Source organism: Ursus arctos, unplaced genomic scaffold, assembly GCF_023065955.2.
Source record: "Ursus arctos isolate Adak ecotype North America unplaced genomic scaffold, UrsArc2.0 scaffold_24, whole genome shotgun sequence".
Lineage (NCBI taxonomy): Eukaryota > Metazoa > Chordata > Mammalia > Carnivora > Ursidae > Ursus > Ursus arctos.
This window is the reverse complement of record NW_026622919.1, coordinates 32,671,591-32,693,057: the sequence shown is the minus strand read 5'-3', so window position 1 is coordinate 32,693,057 and position 21,467 is coordinate 32,671,591. Positions and strand designations below refer to the sequence as shown.

The window sequence follows — 21,467 nt, the reverse complement described above, 5'->3', positions numbered from 1 at the left end:
ATATAGTAATTCCACTTCTAGGTGTATATCCAAAATATAAAGCAGAATCTCAAAGAGACATCTGTATACCCATATTTATACACATTATTCACGGTAGACTAAAGGTGGAAGAAACCAAGTGTCCATCAGCAGATAAATGGATAAACAAAATGTGGTATGCAGACAAAGTGGAATATTATTCAGCCTTAAAAAGGAAGTAAATTCTAATACATGCTACACCAATATTTTAGATTATGCTAAGTGAAATAAGTCACAAAGACAAATACTGTATAAATCCATTTACATGCAGTATCTAGAGCAGTGAAATTCATAGAAACAGAAAGTAGAATGGTATTTGCCAGGGCTTGGGAGGAGGGAGAATGGGGAGTTATTGCTAATAGGTATACGGTTTCAGTTTTGCAAGATGGAAAAGTTCTGAAGAATGGTTGCACAACAATGTAAATATACTTAATAATACTGAACTATACACCTAAAAATAATTAAGATAATAAATTTTGTTATATGTATTTTACCAGTTAAAAATTAGAAAATGAAAGTGTTACTATCTTTATAAAGAGAGGTAACCAAAAAATCTATAGATAATGGAATACTAAAAATATCCAAACAATCCAAAAAAAAGGCAGAAAAGGTTAGAGACAGAAATAAAGAGGAAACAAACAGAAATCAATAAAAGGGTAATTAAGTCCAACCACATCAATTATTACACTAATGTAAATGATCTAAACATACCAATTAAAAGCAAAAATTGTCAGATTGAGTTTTTTTTAAAAAGAGTCAACAGAAATTAAATAAGCAACCCATAGATAGATTAGGAGTAAAAGGACGGTAAAAGATAACATTAAAACACTAGTCAAAAGAAGTGGGTGTTGATATGTATCACCATGGATAAAGACGGATATTATACAATGTTAAAAAGATCAAATCGCCAAGACATAAGAATTTTAATTGTGTATGGACATAAAAACAGATCTTCAAAATACATGAAGCAAAAACTTGAAAGGATAAATAGACAAATTCATAATTATACTTGGAGCCTTCACTATTTCTCTCAACAATGGACAGAATAAGTAGAAAGTCAGCAGAGACTGAGAAGACCTGAACAACACTATCAACTAAGATATTTGTAGCACTCTCCACCCAACAACAGCAGAAAACACATTCTTTTCAAGTGCACCTGAAGCATTTATCAAGACATATGATAGTGCCCCTGGCTGGCTCGGCTCCATCAGCAGAGCACATGACTCTTGATCTCAGGGCTGTGAGTTCAAGCCCCACATCGGGTATAGAGATCACTTAAATAAATAAAAAATAAACTAAAGAAATAAAATCTTTAAAAAAAAGACATGATATTCTAGGTCATAATACAATTTTATTTTTTAATAGATTTTATTTATTTATTTGAGAGACAGAATGAGAGAGAGAAGGGACGAGCTGTGGGGGGAGAGGCAGAGGGAGAGAGAGAGATGCAGGCTCCCTGCTCAGCAGGTAGTCTGACTCAGGGCTTGATTCCCAGGAATCTAGGATCATGACCTGAGCTGAAGGCAGATGCTTCACCAAATCAGCCACCCAGGCACCCATAGATCATAACACAAATTTTAAAGAACTGAAATCATAGGAAGTATGTTCTCTGAACATATCGGAATTAAATGAGAAACCAATAATAGAAATAAATCTAGAAAAGTCATAAATATTTGGAAATTAACACACTTCTAAATAACCCATAGGTCAAATAAGAAGTCACAGGAAAGTTAGAAAATATTTTGAACTGAGTTCAAATAAAAATACAACATATCAAAATGTATGAGACTCAGCCAAAGCAGTGCTCAGACAGAAATGCATAAAATCACATGCCTATATTAGAAAAAATAATATCTCAAATCAGTGACCTAAACTTCCACCTTTAGGGGCACCTGGGTGGCTCAGTCAGTTAAGCGTCAGCCTTTGGCTCAGGTCATGATCTAAGGATCCTGGGATCGAGCCCCGCCACTGGGCTTCCTGCTCAATGGGGCATCTGCTTCTCCTTCTCCCTCTGCCTTTCCTCCTGGCTCATGCTCTCTCTCTCAAATAAATAAATAAAATCTTTTAAAAAAGACTTAAAAAAGAAAATTCCACCTTTAGAGGGGTGCCTGGTTAGCTCAGTCAGTAGAGCATGAGACTCCTAATCTCAGGGTCATGAATTCAAGCCCCACGAGGGACATGGAGCCTACTTAAAAATAAACAAACTTACACCTTTAAAAACCACATTAAGAAGAGCAAATTAAATCCAAAGCAAACAGAAGGGAAATAATAAAGAGCAGAAGTCAGTAAAATTAAAAACAGGGAAAAAACAGAGAGAAATAACACCATAATAAAAGAAAAATTGTATTGAAAATACCAACGGGGGTGCCTGGGTGGCTCAGTTAGTTAAGAACCTAACTTAATTTTGACTTAGGTCATGATCTCAGGGTTATGGGGTCAGGCTCCATGCTCAGCACATGGTCTGCATGAGATTCTCTCCCTTTCCCTCTCCCTCCTTTTGTGCCCCTCTCCCCCCTTTCATCATCTCCCCCGGTACTCTCTTTCTCTCTAAAATAAATAAATAAAATATTTTTTTAAAAAAAGGAAAACACTAACAAAATCTATACACTTCTATCCATACTGACAGGGGAAAAAAAAAAAAGACACAAATTACAAAAATTAGGAATGTGAGGGTGACATCATCACAGACACTACAGATATTTAAGGGACTATTACACACACCTTTATGCCAATTCATCCATAGGCACAAATTACCAAAGCTCACTCAGGAAGAAATACATAACCCGAATAATCCTATATCCATTAAAGATATTAAATCTGTAGTTTAAAACCTCCCCATAAAGAAAATTCTTTGCCAAATGGCTTCACCGGCAAATCTACCAAATCATAAAGAAATAATACTAATTCTATACAATCTTTTTTAAAAGCAGAAAAAGGGGGAAACATTTCCAGTTCAGGAGCACAACCCTATTACCAAAGCCAGATAAATACATTATAAGAAAGGCAGTATCTCCCATAAACACAGATGCAAATCCACCACAAAATATTACTAAATAAAATGCAACATATGAAAAGGATAATATACCACAACCGAATGGGTTTTATCCTGGAAATGCAAGGCTGATTCTACATTTAAAAATTAGTTGACATAATTCTCCTTTTTAACAGACCAAAGAAGGAAAACTGTATGAGTTCTCCATAAAGGCATGAAAAGCATTTGACAGAATTAAGTATCTACTCATGATAAAAACTCTCAGTAATCTAAGAAAGGAACTTACCTAATCTGAAAAATGACATTTACAAAAGAAAAACTATAGGTAACACATAACAGTAGAAGACTAAGTGTTTTTTCCCTAAAACAGGAACAAGGCAAGGACAGCTACTCTCACCATTCCTAGTCAACATGTACTGGCAGTTCAAACCAACACAATAAAAATTAAAAGGCATACAGATTGGAACAGAAGAGGTTGTCTCTATTGATAGACAACACTAAGTACAAAGTATCAAAGAATTTACAAAAATCTCCCAAAACTAATGATAAATGGGCAATGTCATTCAAAGCCACAGTTTTTACTCCAAATTTATGATCTCCAGATCTTTGTATCAAACTGCCAACTGGATATCTTCATTTTTATGTTCCAAGAATTCAACTCCTAAGACTCTACTTCCACAGCTGAATTTATTATCTCTCTAAATTTGGTCTTTAAAAATATATATTTCCAGGGCACCTGGCTGGCTCAGTTGGTGGTACATGCAACTCTTGATTTTGGGGTTGTAAGTTCAAGTCCCATGCTGGGTGTAGAAATTGCTTAAAAATAAAATCTTTAAAATATATATATTTCCCATTTTCTTTGGTAATACCACCAATTTACTTCTTCTAATATTCATAGCTTTCCAAAATTGATTTATCCAACCACCCAAACTACAAAAGAGAGATTCATCTTAGACTTCTTTTCACTCCACATCTGCTTGGGTCACTTAGGGTAACAGTTAACTTTTTTTATGAAACAAACCACTCCAAATCTGAAAGTTTAAAAGGAAATATTTATTATATCCTGTGATTCTGTGGGGTGACTAGCTGATTCTTCTGGTCTGAACCATCTTAGTTGGAGCTGGATGGTCTAGGATGACCTCACACATATGTTTGGGGCCTCAAGCGGGAAGGCTGAGATGATTGGGACACTTGGGGCCTCTCTCCAAGTGGTTCCTCATCTTCTAGGAGGCAAAGCCTGATTTGATTATATGGTGGCAGAAAGGTTATTAGCTGTAAAAGGGCAAGTCCCAACATGCAAACATTTTTCAAGTCTCTGCTAAATTACAACTGCTATTATCTCAATGGCCAAAGCAAATCACATGAGTTAGTCAGTCTGGGAGGGGACTACCCAAGGGTATGGGTATAGGTAGTCATGAGAAGGCAGGCATAACTGCAACAATTTATCACACTAAATTCTAATTATTTTATCTCCTTGTAACCTCTCATATCTCATTAATCCCATTTTACTGAGGAGTTCAAGATCTTCTCATCTCTTACTTAACTATTTGTAATAATTTCCTAATTGAGCTTGTATTACCATAAGCTATCAGACTGTGAATTTACTGTAAAATGTAAATCTTGTCACTGCTGCTTAAAACTCAATAGCTTCCCTTTAGCCATTAGAATGAACTATAGAATAAATTCCTAAATAAGACAAAAAATCTTTCATTATCCAGCCCATACTTATTCTTACCATTCCCTCATATACACTCTACTCTTACAGAAACAACAACAAAAAAAATTAATTCCTTCCAAGGGTTGTTGTATTTCAATACCATGCCTTTCCATGTAATGTTTTTATCTGGAACGTCCATATACTGCTTGTGTCCCGGCAAATTTCGACATATTCTTCAAGATTCATCTCAAATACCACAAATTTAAATGAAGCAGTTCTTTCCTAAGTTAAATGCTCCAGTTCTTGCTTCCACTGCATCTCATACAACCTTCAATTATACTGTTTATTCCAGTACACTACAATTATTTGTTTGGAGACTTGTCTAGCCACTCATGTCACTGTGGGAGGGGGACTGTGTTTTTTTTAATTTAATTTTATTTTTTTTTTAAGATTTTATTTATTTATTCAACAGAGATAGAGACAGCCAGCGAGAGAGGGAACACAAGCAGGGGGAGTGGGAGAGGAAGAAGCAGGCTCATAGCAGAGGAGCCTGATGTGGGGCTTAATCCCATAACGCCAGGATCACGCCCTGAGCCGAAGGCAGACACTTAACCGCTGTGCCACCCAGGCGCCCCTGTGTTTTTTTTTTTAATGTCTACCCTCCAATATCTAATACAATTCTTTTTTTTTTTTTTAAGATTTTATTTATTTATGTGACAGAGAGACAGCCAGCGAGAGAGGGAACACAAGCAGGGGGAGTGGGAGAGGAAGAAGCAGGCTCATAGCGGAGGAGCCCGATGCGGGACTCGATCCCGGAACGCCGGGATCACGCCCTGAGCCGAAGGCAGAGGCCCAACGACTGCGCTACCCAGGCGCCCCTCTAATACAATTCTTGACATTTAGTAAGTAGTCAGCAAATGCTATTTGAATTAATCAATTAAAATGCCTGTTTCCTATATTCTAGACGCTAGTGGAAAGAAAATTTATCAAATAAGTCTGTCACTGTCAAATCTTGTCATCAACTCAGTACTCTTTACTTCTTCAAATGTTACTTTTCAGTCAAGTTGTTTGAGTGGAATGCAGTTCCAAGGTTACCAACAAACTTTCAATGTGTACCTGCAATGTGTTATGAATGTGATAAAGTAAGAATTTACAGTGAGGTGTATAAATGTATTAAATTTTAAGTGTACCTAACGTACTAAAATTATCAATGTACTAAAACAGACTGATGACCCATTGTAGCTATAGCTAAACTACATGAGACTCTCTTTTTTCTGTTCCCTAAATCATCATACTTTTTAAAGTTTAAAATAAAAATAGCCATGTTATAGATGGGATGAAAGGATATATACAAAAATATGTCTCCTTGAAAAATTCACAGCAGTCCAGAGCCTGGCCCTTGGCCTTTGCTACAGTCCTAATATTTGTGTCCCCTACAAAATTCATACACTAAATCCTAATGTCCAATGTGATGGTATTAGGAGGTGGAGACAGGTGATTAGGTCATGAGGGCAAAGCCCTTATGAATAAGATTCCAAAGAGTTCCCTCCACCCTCCACCATAGTATGATACAGCAAGAATAGGAAACAGATATTCAAGGAAACAGGTACTCACCAGACACCAAATCTGCCAGCACTTTGATGTTAGACTTCATAGGCTCATGAACTGTGAGAAATAAATTTGTCGTTTACGAGCTAGCTAGTCTATAACTTTGCAGCCCAAATGGACTAAGCCTTACTAACCCAGAAACCTAATTTGTCAGCAAGACTTACGTTAATCAAGCTCATGGAAACCTATGAATATTAAAAAATAAATAAAAGCCCAATATCTTAATCAACAGTGTGAAGCAGATCTAATTAATACCAGTTGGGGAGTGAGGTGGGGGGTGGAGAGTGCCTCTCTAACCAAGGGAAATGATTTGGTGATAGAACGAATCTGACTTAAGTACAACCTCAAAGTGGATAATTGAGGTTAAACGGTGTACTGTTGCGCTGGTACAAGACAAAATAAAGTGCAAACAACTTCATGATTAAGAAGCCTCAGAAAGTACACACCACCAAACTAATTTGGGCAGAGTTGTGAATGGCTGTCTAAGTCAGGGAGTGACCAATAAAACGACAAAGTACCATTCATTCCACTAGATAGTCAACTCATAGCATATATGTGCAAATTTATGGTCACTAATGAAGAAAGAAAACCCCTTGCCAAGTAAGTTCAGACCACAGGGCGTGGAATATTTAATTCAAAACTGTAGGAAGACTATTAAGAGTTATTTACTTGACGTCAATTTCTGTAAATTAAAGGTAAAAAGCTTGCAGTTCAGAATGGAAAGGCTTTTGGTAGTTGTACGGAATGGGGGAAGATTCATGAAATACATTAAATACCATTTAAAACATTTTGGCTGGGGATCAAGAGGCGGGGTTTTGTTTCTTTTGTTTTAAGATTTTTCTTAATAAACTTCTCATTTTAGAACTTCCAGCGAAGATAGCAGAATTCCCTATATCCCATACAAAACAGGGTTTTAAAATTTAACTTCTACTTCCACCGCCACCAAATCTCTCTCCGACTTCTTTGCTTCTCCTCCCTTAAGTTTTGGCAGGGCCTAACTCAAACGGTGCAACTTTAGGATCATAACGAAAAGCCATTTCAGTTAAAACTTCACCACCCAGCCACAACTCAATCAGGGGTTAAGCCCGAGAAACGCGAACGCGAAAACCCGAACGTTCTCGCTCCGCCCCGCTCGTCCAGAGACGCGCCGAGCCCCTCGCTGACGTGGCTTCTCTAACTCGGGTCCCAGGGGACCGGCGCGAAGCCGGACCAGGGTGGTGGGCAGCCTCTACAGAGCAGGCGCCCAGGATCCTACGGGACGAGGACAACCCCAACGTCAGGCCTCTCCTCCGAGGGCAGGTTCCCGAAGCCAAAACATTTTTAACCTCAAAACCTCCAGATCTCTGAGGCGTGTGGCGGATTACACGTATATACGCACATAGATGACGGCGGCTTATTGTTTAATGCAGACGCCTGCAGGCGGTCCTCAGGAGCAGCCCTACTCCTCTCCACAGCCACCAACCTCAGGCGGCCTCACGCCCGCCGGACACCCGGGGCTCAGCCTGTCCCTAGGCGCGTTGCGCGGGGGCGGGCACGCGGCGGGCAGCGCACGCGCGCGTGAGGACGTCGGGGGAGCGCGCGCGCCGCCGCCACCAAGCTGGGCCGGAGTTGCCGGTATTGGGGTTTGAAGGTGATGGCCTTGATTGAAGGCCTCGAGGCGGGGTCTCCCGCTGTTGCTGCAGCCGCCGCCGGGTCCTCCGTTCACTCATCGTCGTCATGAGAGGTCAGGCCTGGGGGAAGCGGGCGGAGGCGAGGGGCCGCGGCGAATGGGGCTCTGGGGGGGGGGGGGGGAATAAGTGAGGCACACGAAGCTCGAACGTGGGTGGAAAACTCAGTCCTGGGGATTCCGGAAGAGTTGTGTGCGTTTGCTTGTCTTAATTTTTTCGTCCCCTTTCTTGCTTGTGCTTGGAGGAAAGTGGGAAGTTTCTACGTTTTTATTTGTGGATACAGAGACTGTCCGGTCCAATGCTGGTCTCCGGAGGTTTGAGGGAATAAATAGCACCTGTGGCGTCGGAGTATCGGTGAAAGCCTTTAGTGAAAGGCATTAAAAACCACACGGCCGTACAGTAATTGAAAAAAAAAAAAGGAAAACTCAAATTCAGGAATGAAATAGAATGACAGAACATACCCTGACGTTAACCCTAGCTTCCTCCTACAGGCAGTCTGGGATAAGGCTCTGGGTTTCGTGACACTGGAATCCGTCTTCCAAGGCTACCCACACTGGCCATTTAGGGATCCTTCCCTGCCAGTGTCTTTTGCCCTTCCCACCCTCCACCTCCCCAGAGATGATGGCATTTTCAATGCGCAGACTATACAACTATCCATACCCAGACTAAAGAGTTACCTAGCAATTACATGGCGACTCCCCAGGTCTCCCTGTTTTAAAGGTATTTGGGTAGCATTCTTTTGTGGGGGAAGATAATACTCTTGGAAGTAGTTATTAGAAATCTTTTAAGCCTTGGGAAAGCTATTTCACCATAAAACGAAATTTGTAGGTCACCTAAGTGAAACGTTTATTATTAGTTTTTCATGATATTTTAAAAGGCATTAAGTTTTAATGGTTTTTTTTCTTCCTAGCCTTTCTAAGCATTAAAAAATACTGCCTCACTTTTATGAAATGTAGATTCTCCATCAGAGATGACACTGCTGGAGAGTAAATGTACTGAATGTATTCAAGTATGAATGAGTATTGGTACATTATTAACATTTGCTGGGCACTCATACTTTTACTATTTTGCTCTTTCCTTCTGTCATTAGAGAAGAGGGCATCTGAAACTAAATTTTTTTTTGTAGCAGATGTTCCCTAAAAAATAGTTTGGGTAAAGCAGCAGAGCCTTGGCATTAAGGGAAGGGGGCTGTGTCTAGTAACAAGTGATAGATAACCTGAAGGTAATTCATCAACTATGACTATTGGCCTCTACTGTAATGAATAAAGGATTCCTACTGAGCAGTATATTGTCTGTATTTAACTGTTCACTTAGAATATTTTCTGCTCTTTGATTTTTAGGAGATAGAGCCCTGAAGCAAAGAAATCTGGATCACAGGAAAAGTATTCAAGGGTCATGCAAGCCAACTGTAGCCAACTGCACAGCCCTTCAGGAGCTGCAGGCAATGAGAATGCCTCAGCCTCCCAATGTGTCCATACAAAATTGACAAGAGAAGGTTCTTGTCTTCATTCTGGAGATGTTCATATCCAGATAAACTCCATACCTAAAGAATATGCTGAAAATCCAACCTCCAGAAATACAAGTTCAGGTGTCCATAGCTGTACCCACGGATGTATACACAGTCGCTTACGGAGTCACTCCCACAATGAAGCAAGGCAACCTGATGATACTGCCACAGAGTCTGGAGATCATGGTAGTAGCTCCTTCTCAGAATTCCGCTATCTCTTCAAGTGGTTGCACAAAAGTCTTCCATATATTTTGATTCTGGGTGTCAAACTTGTTATGCAGCATATAACAGGTAGGGTATAATAAAACATCAAATTGTTTCATTGTCAGTTAATTTTTTTTCTCTATTGGTAATCTACTTGAACCTTTGTATTTTGTTAGCTTTTAAAATTGTATGTGTTTCCTTTAAATTCATGTCATTTATGCTAGCTCTTGGATTTTTTTTTTCTTTCAATTAACTGGAACTTATTTCCTAACAGGAATTTCTCTTGGAATTGGGCTGCTTACAACTTTTATGTATGCAAACAAAAGCATTGTAAATCAGGTTTTTCTAAGAGTAAGTATAACAAGTAACTAAAAAAAAACCATTAAATGTTTCTCTCTGTAGAATTAATTATATACTCTCTTTTGAGAGAAATAGGAATTAAGATCGTTTTCTTGACAAATTTAAATAGACACGTTATAGCATCCATGATATATTAAATTTTGTTATCTAAATGATCTGTCCTAACGCTAAATTGTTTCACTTTATTTTCTTTGTATGTTGAGTCTGATAGAAAAACTAGATAGGATTAAAAGATTTAGAATGCACTATTTGATGTGATTTGTCAAGTGCCTTCATATTTTGAGTAATTTGACTAAACTAGGTAATATAATATCATTAAAAACTTTTGCTATAGGGCACCTGGGTGGCTCAGTTGGTTAAGCGACTGCCTTTGGCTCAGGTCATGATCTCAGAGTCCTGGGATCAAGCTCCGCATCAGCCTCCTTGTTTAGCGGGGAGCCTGCTTCTCCCTCTCCCTCTGCCTGCCGCTTCCCCTGGCTTGTGCTCTCTCTGTCGGTCAAATAAGTAAATAAAATCTTTAAAAAAAGAAAAAACGTAGCTGTTGCCCCATAAAATTTAAAATAAATAAAATGTATATCGAATAGGTATTAAACTATTTAGGTCTCTCTTATTTAAAGAAAATTAAACCCAAATAGTTTTTCCATAACATAAATTATAAATGATTAGTCATATCAATTATTGGAGAAAATAGGATTAGTTTATAAAATTTCACCTTCAAGCAACTTTAAAGGGCTGTATCTGTGTAAAGGACTTGGATATTTGTAGTTAGAACCTATCAAACCCTAAAAATGTCATTCAGGGTTTAAAATAGGTAAAACTTTTAATTAAACTAGTAATTAAAACAATTTTAAGGGGCACCTGGGTGGCTCAATCGGTTAAGCATCCTACTCTTGATTTCAGCTCAGGTCATTGTGAGACAACGCCTCCGTCAGGCTCTGCCCTCAGTGGGCAGTCTGCTGCTTGTCCCTCTCTGCTCCCCCTTCCCCCACCCCACGCATGCTCTAATAAATAAATAAAGTCCTTAAAAAAAATGTAAGTGAGGGGCGCCTGGGTGGCTTAGTCGGTTAAGCGTCTGCCTTCAGCTCAGGTCATGATCCCAGGGTCCTGGGATCAAGCCCTGAGTCAGGCTCCCTCCTTAGCAGGGAGCCTGCTTCTCCCTCTCCCTCTGCTGCTCCCCCTGCTTGTGCTCTATCTCTCTGTCAAATAAATAAAATCTTAAAAAAAAATTTAAGTGATATTAATAACAAATCACCTTGTTAAAATCCTCCTGAATTGTTTGAAAATTTTTTAAATTATACTTACAAATCCTGATAACTTAAATGCATTTTTAAAGTTCTGTTTTGTCACGGAGGCAAAAAATAGGGAGCTTTGCAGAGGTAAAATTTGTCCTTGGATAGGTCCTTTATGTCAGCTTGTAGAAGATTGGGCTTCTTTGAAACCTGGGTAATGTGGGTAATGTTTTAATACAGTGAAGAAACTTGTATTTTAAAAATTTGTTTAAATATGAGTTCTGTTTTGTTCACTAAAGATACATAGTGTGATGATGTACAATTTATCAATATATTTTTATTAAGATTAATCTATTAAAATGTTCTAAGTTAATAAATTAGTCTTTAAATAAAATAGTTTAATGATACTTTTACTTCTGGCATAATTCATAGTAACAAATTATAAAATTGTTTATTTTTCAGGAAAGGTGCTCAAAGATTCAGTGTGCTTGGTTACTGGTATTCTTAGCAGGATCTTCTGTTCTTTTATATTACACCTTTCATTCTCAGTCACTCTATTACAGGTAATTTGAGGTCCAAATACACAGTCACATTTTTTATGTAATCATTTATTCCATAGCACTTTGCTATCTTAACTTGCACATAATTATTGTTAGAGTTCAATTTTTACCTATTCTTCTCCTTCCAAGATTAATATGTCTAAGTGACTTATTCACATTTGTATATCAGTGTCTTGGCTTATAGCAGGTACTATTTAATTTTCGATACTTAAATTTTCACTTATATAATCAATAGTTTTGAATACCATTAGGTTATTGGTGGTGGTCTTTTTAAATTTTTACTTATTTTTGACAAAATAAAAATTATATATTTAAGATACACAACATGATGTTTTGCTATCTGTATACATTATGAAATGATTACACATTTAAGCTAATTAACATATCCATCATCTCCCATAGTTATGTGTGTGTGGTGAGAACACGTGATCTTTGTTTTAGAAGCAAGCAGAAGACTTACTAAAGGACAGTAGTTAAGTTTCCATGCAGATGGAAGTGTTTTGAATTTTTGGCTTTAATCAGATAATGAGAAGTTTTGGCTTAAGTAGAGCTAGAGAGATGTGAACAATCTGGGATAGTTTGTAGGGGAACCAATAGCACTCATATTGCATTGGGTGGGTAGGTAGGGGGTAAGAATCCCAGTCTTAGCAACTGGCTAAGCAACTGTTAAGAAACCCAGTCTCAGCAACTGTCTGGATGGTGATGCCATTTATGGGCTGGGAAAGACTGGGGAAAGAACTGGTTTTGATGGGAAAATCAGCAGTTTTGCTTTGAACATGTTAGGTTGGCGAGGCCATGTAGAACTGTAAAGTGATTATAGCTATATGTCATGAGCTTAGAGTTAAGGTTAGGGCTATAAATTTTGGTGTTATCCAGCATATGGTTGATACCTAAAAACTATGGAACTCACTAAGACTAACTAGGGAAGGAAAGTGTGGACAGGAGAGGGGGCAAGACTGGACATGCCTACAATTAGAGGAGCAGCAAAGGAGATTTAAGGAGTCATCAATCACATAATGAGAACAACTAGAAGAGTGATGTTAGTCTAGGAAGAAATAATTCAGGGAGGAAAGATGGAAAACAAGAAGTGACCTTTGAGTTTAGCAAGACAGAATTGATGATCTTGACAAAAGCAATTCAGTGGAAAGGAGGGAATGGAACCTGGATTGGGGTTGGTTGAGAAGAGAATGGCAGATATCTAGTATTAAGTGAATTTTTTAGATTACAGGCTAGCTTTCCAACCATGACATGCTAGGAGGACTGTTGTTTTTCTTTATTCTATGGAGGAAAGGTTTGAAATTTAAACATTTGAAAAATCTCTTTAAATAAGTAAAATGATTTTCCATTCTGTTTACATGAACTCTAACATCTTGCCAAACTCAGATTTTTTACACATCAAATTAAAGTAAAATATTTGGTAGCAAATTTAAAAACCCCTATCAAAACTTGACCTTTGTGTGTTGCTCTGGTTAAGTTTTGATGTTTTTCTCTTGGTAGCTTAATTTTTTTAAATCCTACTTTGGACCATTCAAGCTTCTGGGAAGTACTTTGGATTGTTGGAATTACAGACTTCATTCTGAAATTCCTCTTCATGGGCTTAAAATGCCTTATTTTGTTGATGCCTTCTTTCATCATGCCTTTTAAATCCAAGGTAAGAAACTAAACATGGTTTATTGAAAAAATGTTAGCAAACCACATTAATGCTATTTAGTCTTTGTTGGAATGACTCTTTTATAACTTTTCAGTTTTCTAAATAATATAATTTAAATTATCTGTATTACCTCAGACTGACAACCATTTGCTCAAAGACTTGAACCCAAATATTAATCTAGTCCAATAAAGTAAGAGTTATATTTGCTTCAGAATAATCTAAAAACCAGTCACATCACATATAGAAAAATAATATTTAGATTTGTACTTCTGTTCTTCTCCAGGGCTTTATCAATTAATAATTGATAACTGACTATATTCAGTGTTTTTCCCATATTCAGTAAAAATTTTAATATAAATTTTTATAATCAGCAAAAATGTAAGTTTTACTTATAGTATACATAAAAAATTTTCAGTGTGTCATTCTTTAGAAATTCTTGGGAAGCAATCCACTCAGTAATTGTGAGTACAATGTTGAGATCGTCAATCATAACCATTATCGTTATGAAGATTAATTTTATAGTTATTGTGCCATATACTCGTGATTATTTCAGTCCAATATGAAATATCTGTGCTGTGTATATAAGTACCTTATCTAGCTCTGTTTTCTTTTTCCTTCCTTTTTAGGGTTACTGGTACATGCTTTTAGAAGAATCATGTCAGTATTACCGAACTTTTGTTCCCATACCAGTTTGGTTTCGTTACCTTATAAGCTATGGGGAGTTTGGTAATGTAACTAGACGGAGTCTTGGGATATTGCTGGCTTTACTCTACCTCATACTAAAAGTAGGTAACATGGGGCACCTGGGTGGCTCAGGTCATGATCCCGGGGTCCTGGAATCAAGCCCCATGTCGGGCAACAGGGGAATGTTGCTTCTCTCTCTTCCTCTGCCCCGCCCCCACTCATATGCGTGCGCACGTGCACACTCTCTCTCTAATAAATCTTCAAAAAAAATAAAAGTAGTAACATTATAAATCTTCTCATTGTATAATGATTCATGTGATGATTACAGATTTGACATACAACTGCTTTTGTCTTTGAGTGTTTTATAGTTTGTCTTCATATCACTAGTTTGAAGTAATGGCAGGTTCTGTATCTGCTTAGAAAAGGAAAAATGGAAATACATATCTTTATCTTAATCCAGTAGGTCTCAGATTTAATTGGGGGAGTGGACCTCCACATAGCATGGGTAGAGTAGAACATACCCATCCCCAAAAGTAGTATCTGTCATACACAAAATTCTTGAACTGGTATACTGTCCTGTTCCCCTCAAATTAGTATGAAACTTTTAAAAAAATCTAAGTATGGGGGTGCCTGGGTGGCTTAGTCGGCCCAGGTCATGATTTCTGGGTCCTGGGATCGAGCCCCATGTCGGGCTTTCTGCTCAGCCAGGAGTCAGCTTCTCCCTCTGCTCCTCCTCCCTACTTGTTCTCTTTCTCCCTCCCTCTCTCTCAAATAAATAAAATATTTTTTAAAAAGTTGGCTTAAATCTATAGATTGAGTAAAATATTCCATAATTGGATTTTAAATATATTTAGAATGTAATGAATTTGCAATGAGCATTGTTAATATCAGTATTTGGTATTATGGGATTTTAGCTTTGATCTCTGGGTTTAACAGATAGGGCTCTTTGAATTCAAGAATTCTCTCTTACGGGGCGCCTGGGTAGCACAGCGGTTAAGCATCTGCCTTCGGCTCAGGGCGTGATCCCGGCGTTATGGGATCGAGCCCCATATTAGGCTCCTCTGCTGTGAGCCTGCTTCTTCCTCTCCCACTCCCCCTGCTTGTGTTCCCTCTCTCGCTGGCTGTCTCTGTCTCTGTCAAATAAATAAATAGAATCTTTAAAAAAAAAAAAAATTGTGTTTAAAAAAAAAAAAAGAATTCTCTCTTATTTCCTCTTTCAGCTTTTGGACTTTTTTGGACATCTGAGAACTTTCCGATGGGTTTTGCGAATATTTTTTACACGACCAGTAAGTACTTTTTATCAGTTAAAAAAAACCACTTTTTCCTTTCTTCATTATAAAAATGTTTTAGTTCATAAATTTTACAAGTATGGATTTCATAGGGCGGCTGGCTGGCTCAGTCAGTAGAGCATGTGACTTTTGATTTTGGGTAGTGAATTCAAGCCCCACATTGGGCGTAGAGCTTACTTTTTTAAAAAAAAGTGTGGCTTTCATAATTATATGCTTTTTTAGTACTTTGGCACATGGGGCTATGATGATAATTTTTTCTTTCTATGATCAGTTTCTGGACTTGAATGTTGACAGCCACCTAATAGTTGATGCGGTACTTGTATTTTTGAATGTGCCACTTCAGATCACTTGACATAAGGGTTTATATACATTCCCTTAAAAATCTTGTCATGAACTTTTTTGTTCTTCCTTTTTTAAAAATTCACCTGGAGTGCCTGGGTGGCTCAGTCAGTTGAACATCTCACTTTTGATTTTGGCTCAAACCATGATCTCAGGGTTGTGAAATCAAGCCTTGTTGGGCTCTGCACTCAGCAGGGAGTCTGCTTGAGATTGTCTCCCTCTCTCTCTCTGTTCCTCCCGCTTCACCACCCCCACCCCCACGCTCACACATGCTCTCTAAAAATATATTTTTTTCACAAGTGGTGGCTTTGTGTACCTCCATTAACTCTTTAGCTCCTATAAAAATGTTCTCATTATAATTTATTGTGTATATGAGAAAAGCTCGTTACCAAAAACGTCCGTTGAAATTTTCTTACTGGAAAAATTTCCCCACCAAGTCAATTCTGTAATCACAAATAAGTTCACAGCATGGAATTTAACAGTAAATTGAAACTCCGGTGTCAATTACAAACTTGATTATTATGTGATTCCACTGATGTTAACACATTGCAGGGAAAGGCTCATTTGCTATTTAGTAGCCTCAAAGGTTGTCAGTACTCAGATGTAGACACTCTTTGGCTAGATAGAGCTAGTAACATTTTATTTTTTTAAAGTAAGCTCTCTCCCCAGTGTGGGGCTTGAACTCAAGACCCCGAGATCAAGAGTCACATGCTGTACCAACTGAGCCAGCCAGGTGCCCCTAGAGCTAATTTAATAAAAAGTTTTGTGGCATCCTATTCAGACTTCTTTCTTTAGACAGGTATATTAAAATTGAGAGTTCTGCTTTGATGAAGTTTATTCAATTGATTATATGAGTACGAGCCATTTTACTATAATTTAGTAAGGCTTGTGCTGAAATACTTCGATATTCATTCTCCGTGAGGCATAAAGAGAAATCAGTCATTGATACTCTTTATTCTTTTTTTTTTTTTAAGATTTTATTTATTTATTCGACAGAGATAGAGACAGCCAGCGAGAGAGGGAACACAAGCAGGGGGAGCGGGAGAGGAAGAAGCAGGCTCATAGCGGAGGAGCCTGATGTGGGGCTCGATCCCGGAACGCCGGGATCACGCCCTGAGCCGAAGGCAGACGCTTAACCGCTGTGCCACCCAGGCGCCCCAATACTCTTTATCCTTGAGTCTCTCATGAATATATGTATATACACATTCCTTAACTTTGCCAGGGAAATGGCAATCACCATCAAAATAAGTCTTCACCTGAAGGGAGTCTGCAAAATGCCAGACAGGAATGCTGGGGTTTTTTTTAAAAGATTTATTTATTTATTTATTTATTTATTTGAGAGAGAGAGAGTGGGAGGGGCAGAGGGAGAGGGAGAGAGAATCTCAAGCAGACTGTGCTCAGGCTGCCAAGGCAAGGCTCAGTGTCACAACCCTGAGATCACAACCTGAGCTAAAAGCAAGAGTCTGATGCTTAACTGACTCTGCCACCCAGGCACCCCCAGGAGTGCTACTTTAAAAGTTTGTCAGGTTATGCTTATGTATCTGTAGTGCACTCTGCTAATGACATTTTAATGAAGGGAAATTGGCACCAAGATCATCCATCAGTATCCCAGTTTGTTTCTGGAATCTTTAACATCACCAGACTCAAAAAAAAAATCTTGTTTTTAAATATTTTTGTCCTTTGAATCTTGTTTGATTTTATTAACTCTCAGTATTTAGTAAAATAAGTGTAGATCATAGCCTCAGGTTGAGTCATGCTTTGGTCTCATTATGATGACTGAACTTGGGTATTCTCTTCAGCCACCTTTTCCTCATTTCTACAAAAAGGTGATGTCATTGGCAACATTTTGTCATGTCTAGTTAATGACTATATTCTACTGAAGTTGGTGAGGAAGTTATTAAGGTCTTAAAGAGATCAAAAACTTTAAGGACTTTAGGAGAAAAGGAAATTCAAAGAATTGCATTATCATTCAGTCTGTTTTGAAAGTATAACTCTACCAATGACATTCTGCAATTCCAGTTTTTTTGTAAAATTTTATTTTTTCCTAGTACTAAGTGTTCTCTGACTTTTATGATAATTAAGGATGACAGACAAATTACTTTTAGATTTAGTAACAGGACACTGTTCAGTGATTCCCAAACCTTCTTCATATTCAGTTCACTTAGAGAGCTTTTAAAAATTAGATTCCTGGGTCACATCCCAGTATGTCAATCTCCAGTGTGGAGCACAAAAATCTATTTTTAAAGCTGTCTCTACATGAGTTACATTCAGCCAGCCAAGCTTTGAATGGACTGTTTTGAACCAATGCCATAGGTAATAATAAATGGGCTATTTGGTAATACCAGGTCACCTAATACATAAATATAGATTTTGTAATAGTTCTATTTCAGATTGCTTAGTCTTTTAAGCCAGTTGAATTTGTAGCACTATCATTATTTGGGAAGCCAATGAATCTAACAATCTTCCAAGATCCTATTATGTACCTAATGAGTTCATCTGGATGCATGCAGTCCATCAAGACATGGTTCTGCATACACAGTTCAGCTTTGAAATGTTTGTATCCTCCAGGAGAGTTTTCAAATGCCTAGTTCCAGGGAGATTTGAGAAATACAGCATCATCTATGTATTTGAATGACCGGAAAGAAAGAGATTTGTAGATGAACAGAACTTTTTATCTTCATAGAGTTATGGAGTGGCTGCCAGCAAGAGACAGTGTTCAGATGTGGATGACATTTGTTCAATATGTCAAGCTGAATTTCAAAAACCAATTCTGCTCATCTGTCAGGTAAGTATATTTTTTAAGCATACCGAATACAGCACTTCTCTGAGTCACAAGTCCTATTTTATATTGGTTAAAAGGAAAGATCTACAATGTTTAGCCTAAAGTAGCATTCAGGCCACATACGAGTAATTTCTTACCTGTAATCAGGGGGTTTGGTACATTAGCTAAATCTTGTCCCTTATGTTCTAATGATTTGTATGCAAAGGAGTGTATTCAGGGAAAGATAATTCAGATGGCAGACAAGGTACCAAAGTGACTGGAAAACAGGCTACCTTTAACAACTGGATACTAGTCTTTTAGAGTAATACCAGCATTTGTTATTGGATTGTGTAAGGCCCTTTCCTATCCTTTATGGCAGTTACACTCAAAGACTTTATTAAGCCGTGAAGTCATTATACTTACAGTTAGCGTACAGGGATAGCTTATATTTTATATATATTTTACATATAGCTTATATTTTATTAAAAGTTGTTAAATGAAGCCAAAAGAACACTAGTGGCTCTACTACTGACACTGCTTTGTGTTCTTGAATGTCATAATTGTTTTCTTATTTGTAAAATGAAGGGATTAGTGCTCTCCAAAATTCCTTTCAGCTCTAGAGTATGATTCTCTGCAATGTGATTTTAAAATTAAAATGTTATCAAGTATAAAGTCTAATTTTTAATTCCCTTACAGCATATATTTTGTGAAGAATGTATTACCTTATGGTTTAACAGAGAGAAAACGTGTCCACTGTGCCGAACTGTGATCTCAGACCATATAAATAAATGGAAAGATGGAGCCACTTCATCCTACCTTCAAATATATTAACTTGTATAAACTATGAAGGCCACAAAACACTAATTTCATTTGGTTACACTGACTATTGATAAAGACATTAGAATGGGTTTTCAGGACTAGAAGTTAAGGAAAATGTTTCCAAATGGTTTTAGATTATTATAGTAAGACTTAAGTGTGTTGTCTAATTTATCGAAAGATTAAATGAAAGAACCTTATGTTTTAAGAAATATATAAGTAATGTTCAGCCTAATGCATATGGAACATTTATTCTGTCGTAATTATTTGACAGGTAGTTGCAGTGTTAAATTGTGAATGTTTTCTCATTAATGTTACCAAAACGGCAATTGGGTAACTAAAACTAGTGGTTTTAGAGGAACTCAGGTATTCTTTTCCTGACATTGTTTTCTCAGAATAAAGAATATTTTTCGTAATATTTTAAGATACACATTATCTGAAAGTAGAATTTTTTTTAGCATTGACTTTTGTAGTTCCCATTCTAAAAATTCTTAAAATTTTCATAAAGTTTGTATTTTTAAATGAAAGTTCTAAAAGCTATTTTTTATCTGTAAACAATCAGATTTTCTAAGTGAAGGTTAGTTTACTGAGGATGATATATTTTAATACTGTATTGTTCTCTGTAGTATGCTTAGCAATCAAATGAGAATAGATTATTTAAATTCATTGTGGACCTCATACATACAATCCTGCTGTCAGCTTTAATGTACATGATCTTGAGCTTTTTGTATAGTGCCATGAACTATCTTAAAATAACTATTAAAATAATCACATGGATTACAAACAGCTGGCTTCACTGATGATTTGAAAAGTATGACAAATGAGACCAACTCAAACTCTACAAAAGAATTCCCCTTATAAAATCTTTTCAAAACAGTTTTGGAATCATGCTAGAGTCCTCGTTACTTGGGAGATCAAAGCTTGCACTCAGAGGCTTCCATGAACAGCCTTAGATGGTGTACTTTGTTTGCTTCCAGGTATTTGTGCAGGGTGATAGAAAAGGCAATTAGGCAATTTCTCTCTTTAAGGCAGAATCAAATCTTTAACAGAGGTATGAAGGGCTGGTTATATCTAGAGTAGAAGTTTCTGCCCATTTTCTCTATTAGCATTAATCAGTTTGCACACAAGGAAGAGATAGTGGAAAGGAAAAGTTGGGAGGTAGAAAACAAATTTGCAGTATTAAGACAGAGTCTAAACCAGCATATGGATTAATAAGGACAGTGACCAACCAGCCACTTTTTCATACTTTCATACCTGTATAGCCACCCAAATTGACAAAAGAATATTAGAAAGCCTGTAACTATTTTTCCTACAAAAATATTGCCAGGGTATAAGTACAGTTGTTGCTATTCAATGATGATATATTTAACTCTGTACTTTGAGAACAGTTGCAAATACTGAAACAAGCTTACTTGGCCTTAAATCACTTTCCTGACTGTGATGAAGCCAACAGTTATTTAGGTGTACAGCAGGAGACAGGTGAGAAAGGCAGTTTGGGATTAGAATTTGAGTGTGAAAGATAGCTGTGCTGACTTCCTATTACCAATACAAGAGTAGATCTTACTACATGGGTAAGCCCTATTAAAATACCTACTCTTCTTACCCTATGGCTATATGGATAGCGTTGTTTCTTAATATGATTTAATAAAAAAGGAGGTCCATGATAGACAGTTGGGTTTTTGTTTTTAATTAACAAGAAAGCAGTTCACATATGAATTTAAAAGGTGAGGGGGAATGTAACAGGAGAGCTATGCCATCCACCAACACCACTGATGAACTGGAAGCATATCTCTACTTAGACTTCTTCACCTCAAAAATCGGAACAGGGATTCAAAAACCCACTTACTCTGTGAGTTCAGATCACACCCTTCTGAAAGACTGTTTTATCAGCATTAAGAGCCACAACCCTGTTTTATAAAAAAGTAAAGTCAGTTTTGAGAACTTCTATAGAGAAATCATCCAAGTGTGATAGAATTACCTCAAATAAGTGGCTTATACAAAACACCCATCTTATACTAGATATATTGAGACATTAGTTAAAAACAGATTTATGCACTACATTATGCAGTACATACACATCCAGTAACCAAATGTAGTTGACAAGTGTGGCTAAACAAACTGTTGA

The 21,467-nt window shown here is 37.3% G+C and overlaps 2 protein-coding genes across 2 annotated transcripts in view; one reads left to right on the top strand and one right to left on the bottom strand.

Annotated features, from left to right (window-relative positions):
* MED13 (mediator complex subunit 13) overlaps positions 1–7,791 on the bottom strand; it is a 270,369-nt gene extending 262,578 nt beyond the window's left edge. Inside the window, exons 1-2 of the mRNA XM_048223687.2 lie at positions 7,654–7,791; positions 6,282–6,332 (exon numbers count right to left, since the gene is read on the bottom strand). The gene's annotated coding sequence lies outside the window, so the exon portion shown is untranslated. The remainder of the gene's footprint in view (positions 1–6,281; positions 6,333–7,653) is intronic.
* Positions 7,781–20,126, top strand: RNFT1 (ring finger protein, transmembrane 1). Its single transcript, XM_026517485.4, has 9 exons — positions 7,781–7,998; positions 9,283–9,740; positions 9,928–10,004; positions 11,705–11,805; positions 13,300–13,453; positions 14,080–14,238; positions 15,358–15,423; positions 18,449–18,550; positions 19,223–20,126. Exons 2-9 carry the CDS (start codon positions 9,338–9,340, stop codon positions 19,355–19,357), a joined length of 1,197 nt encoding a protein of 398 aa, XP_026373270.1. The 5' UTR covers positions 7,781–7,998; positions 9,283–9,337; the 3' UTR covers positions 19,358–20,126.
* The last annotated feature ends 1,341 nt before the right edge of the window (positions 20,127–21,467 follow it).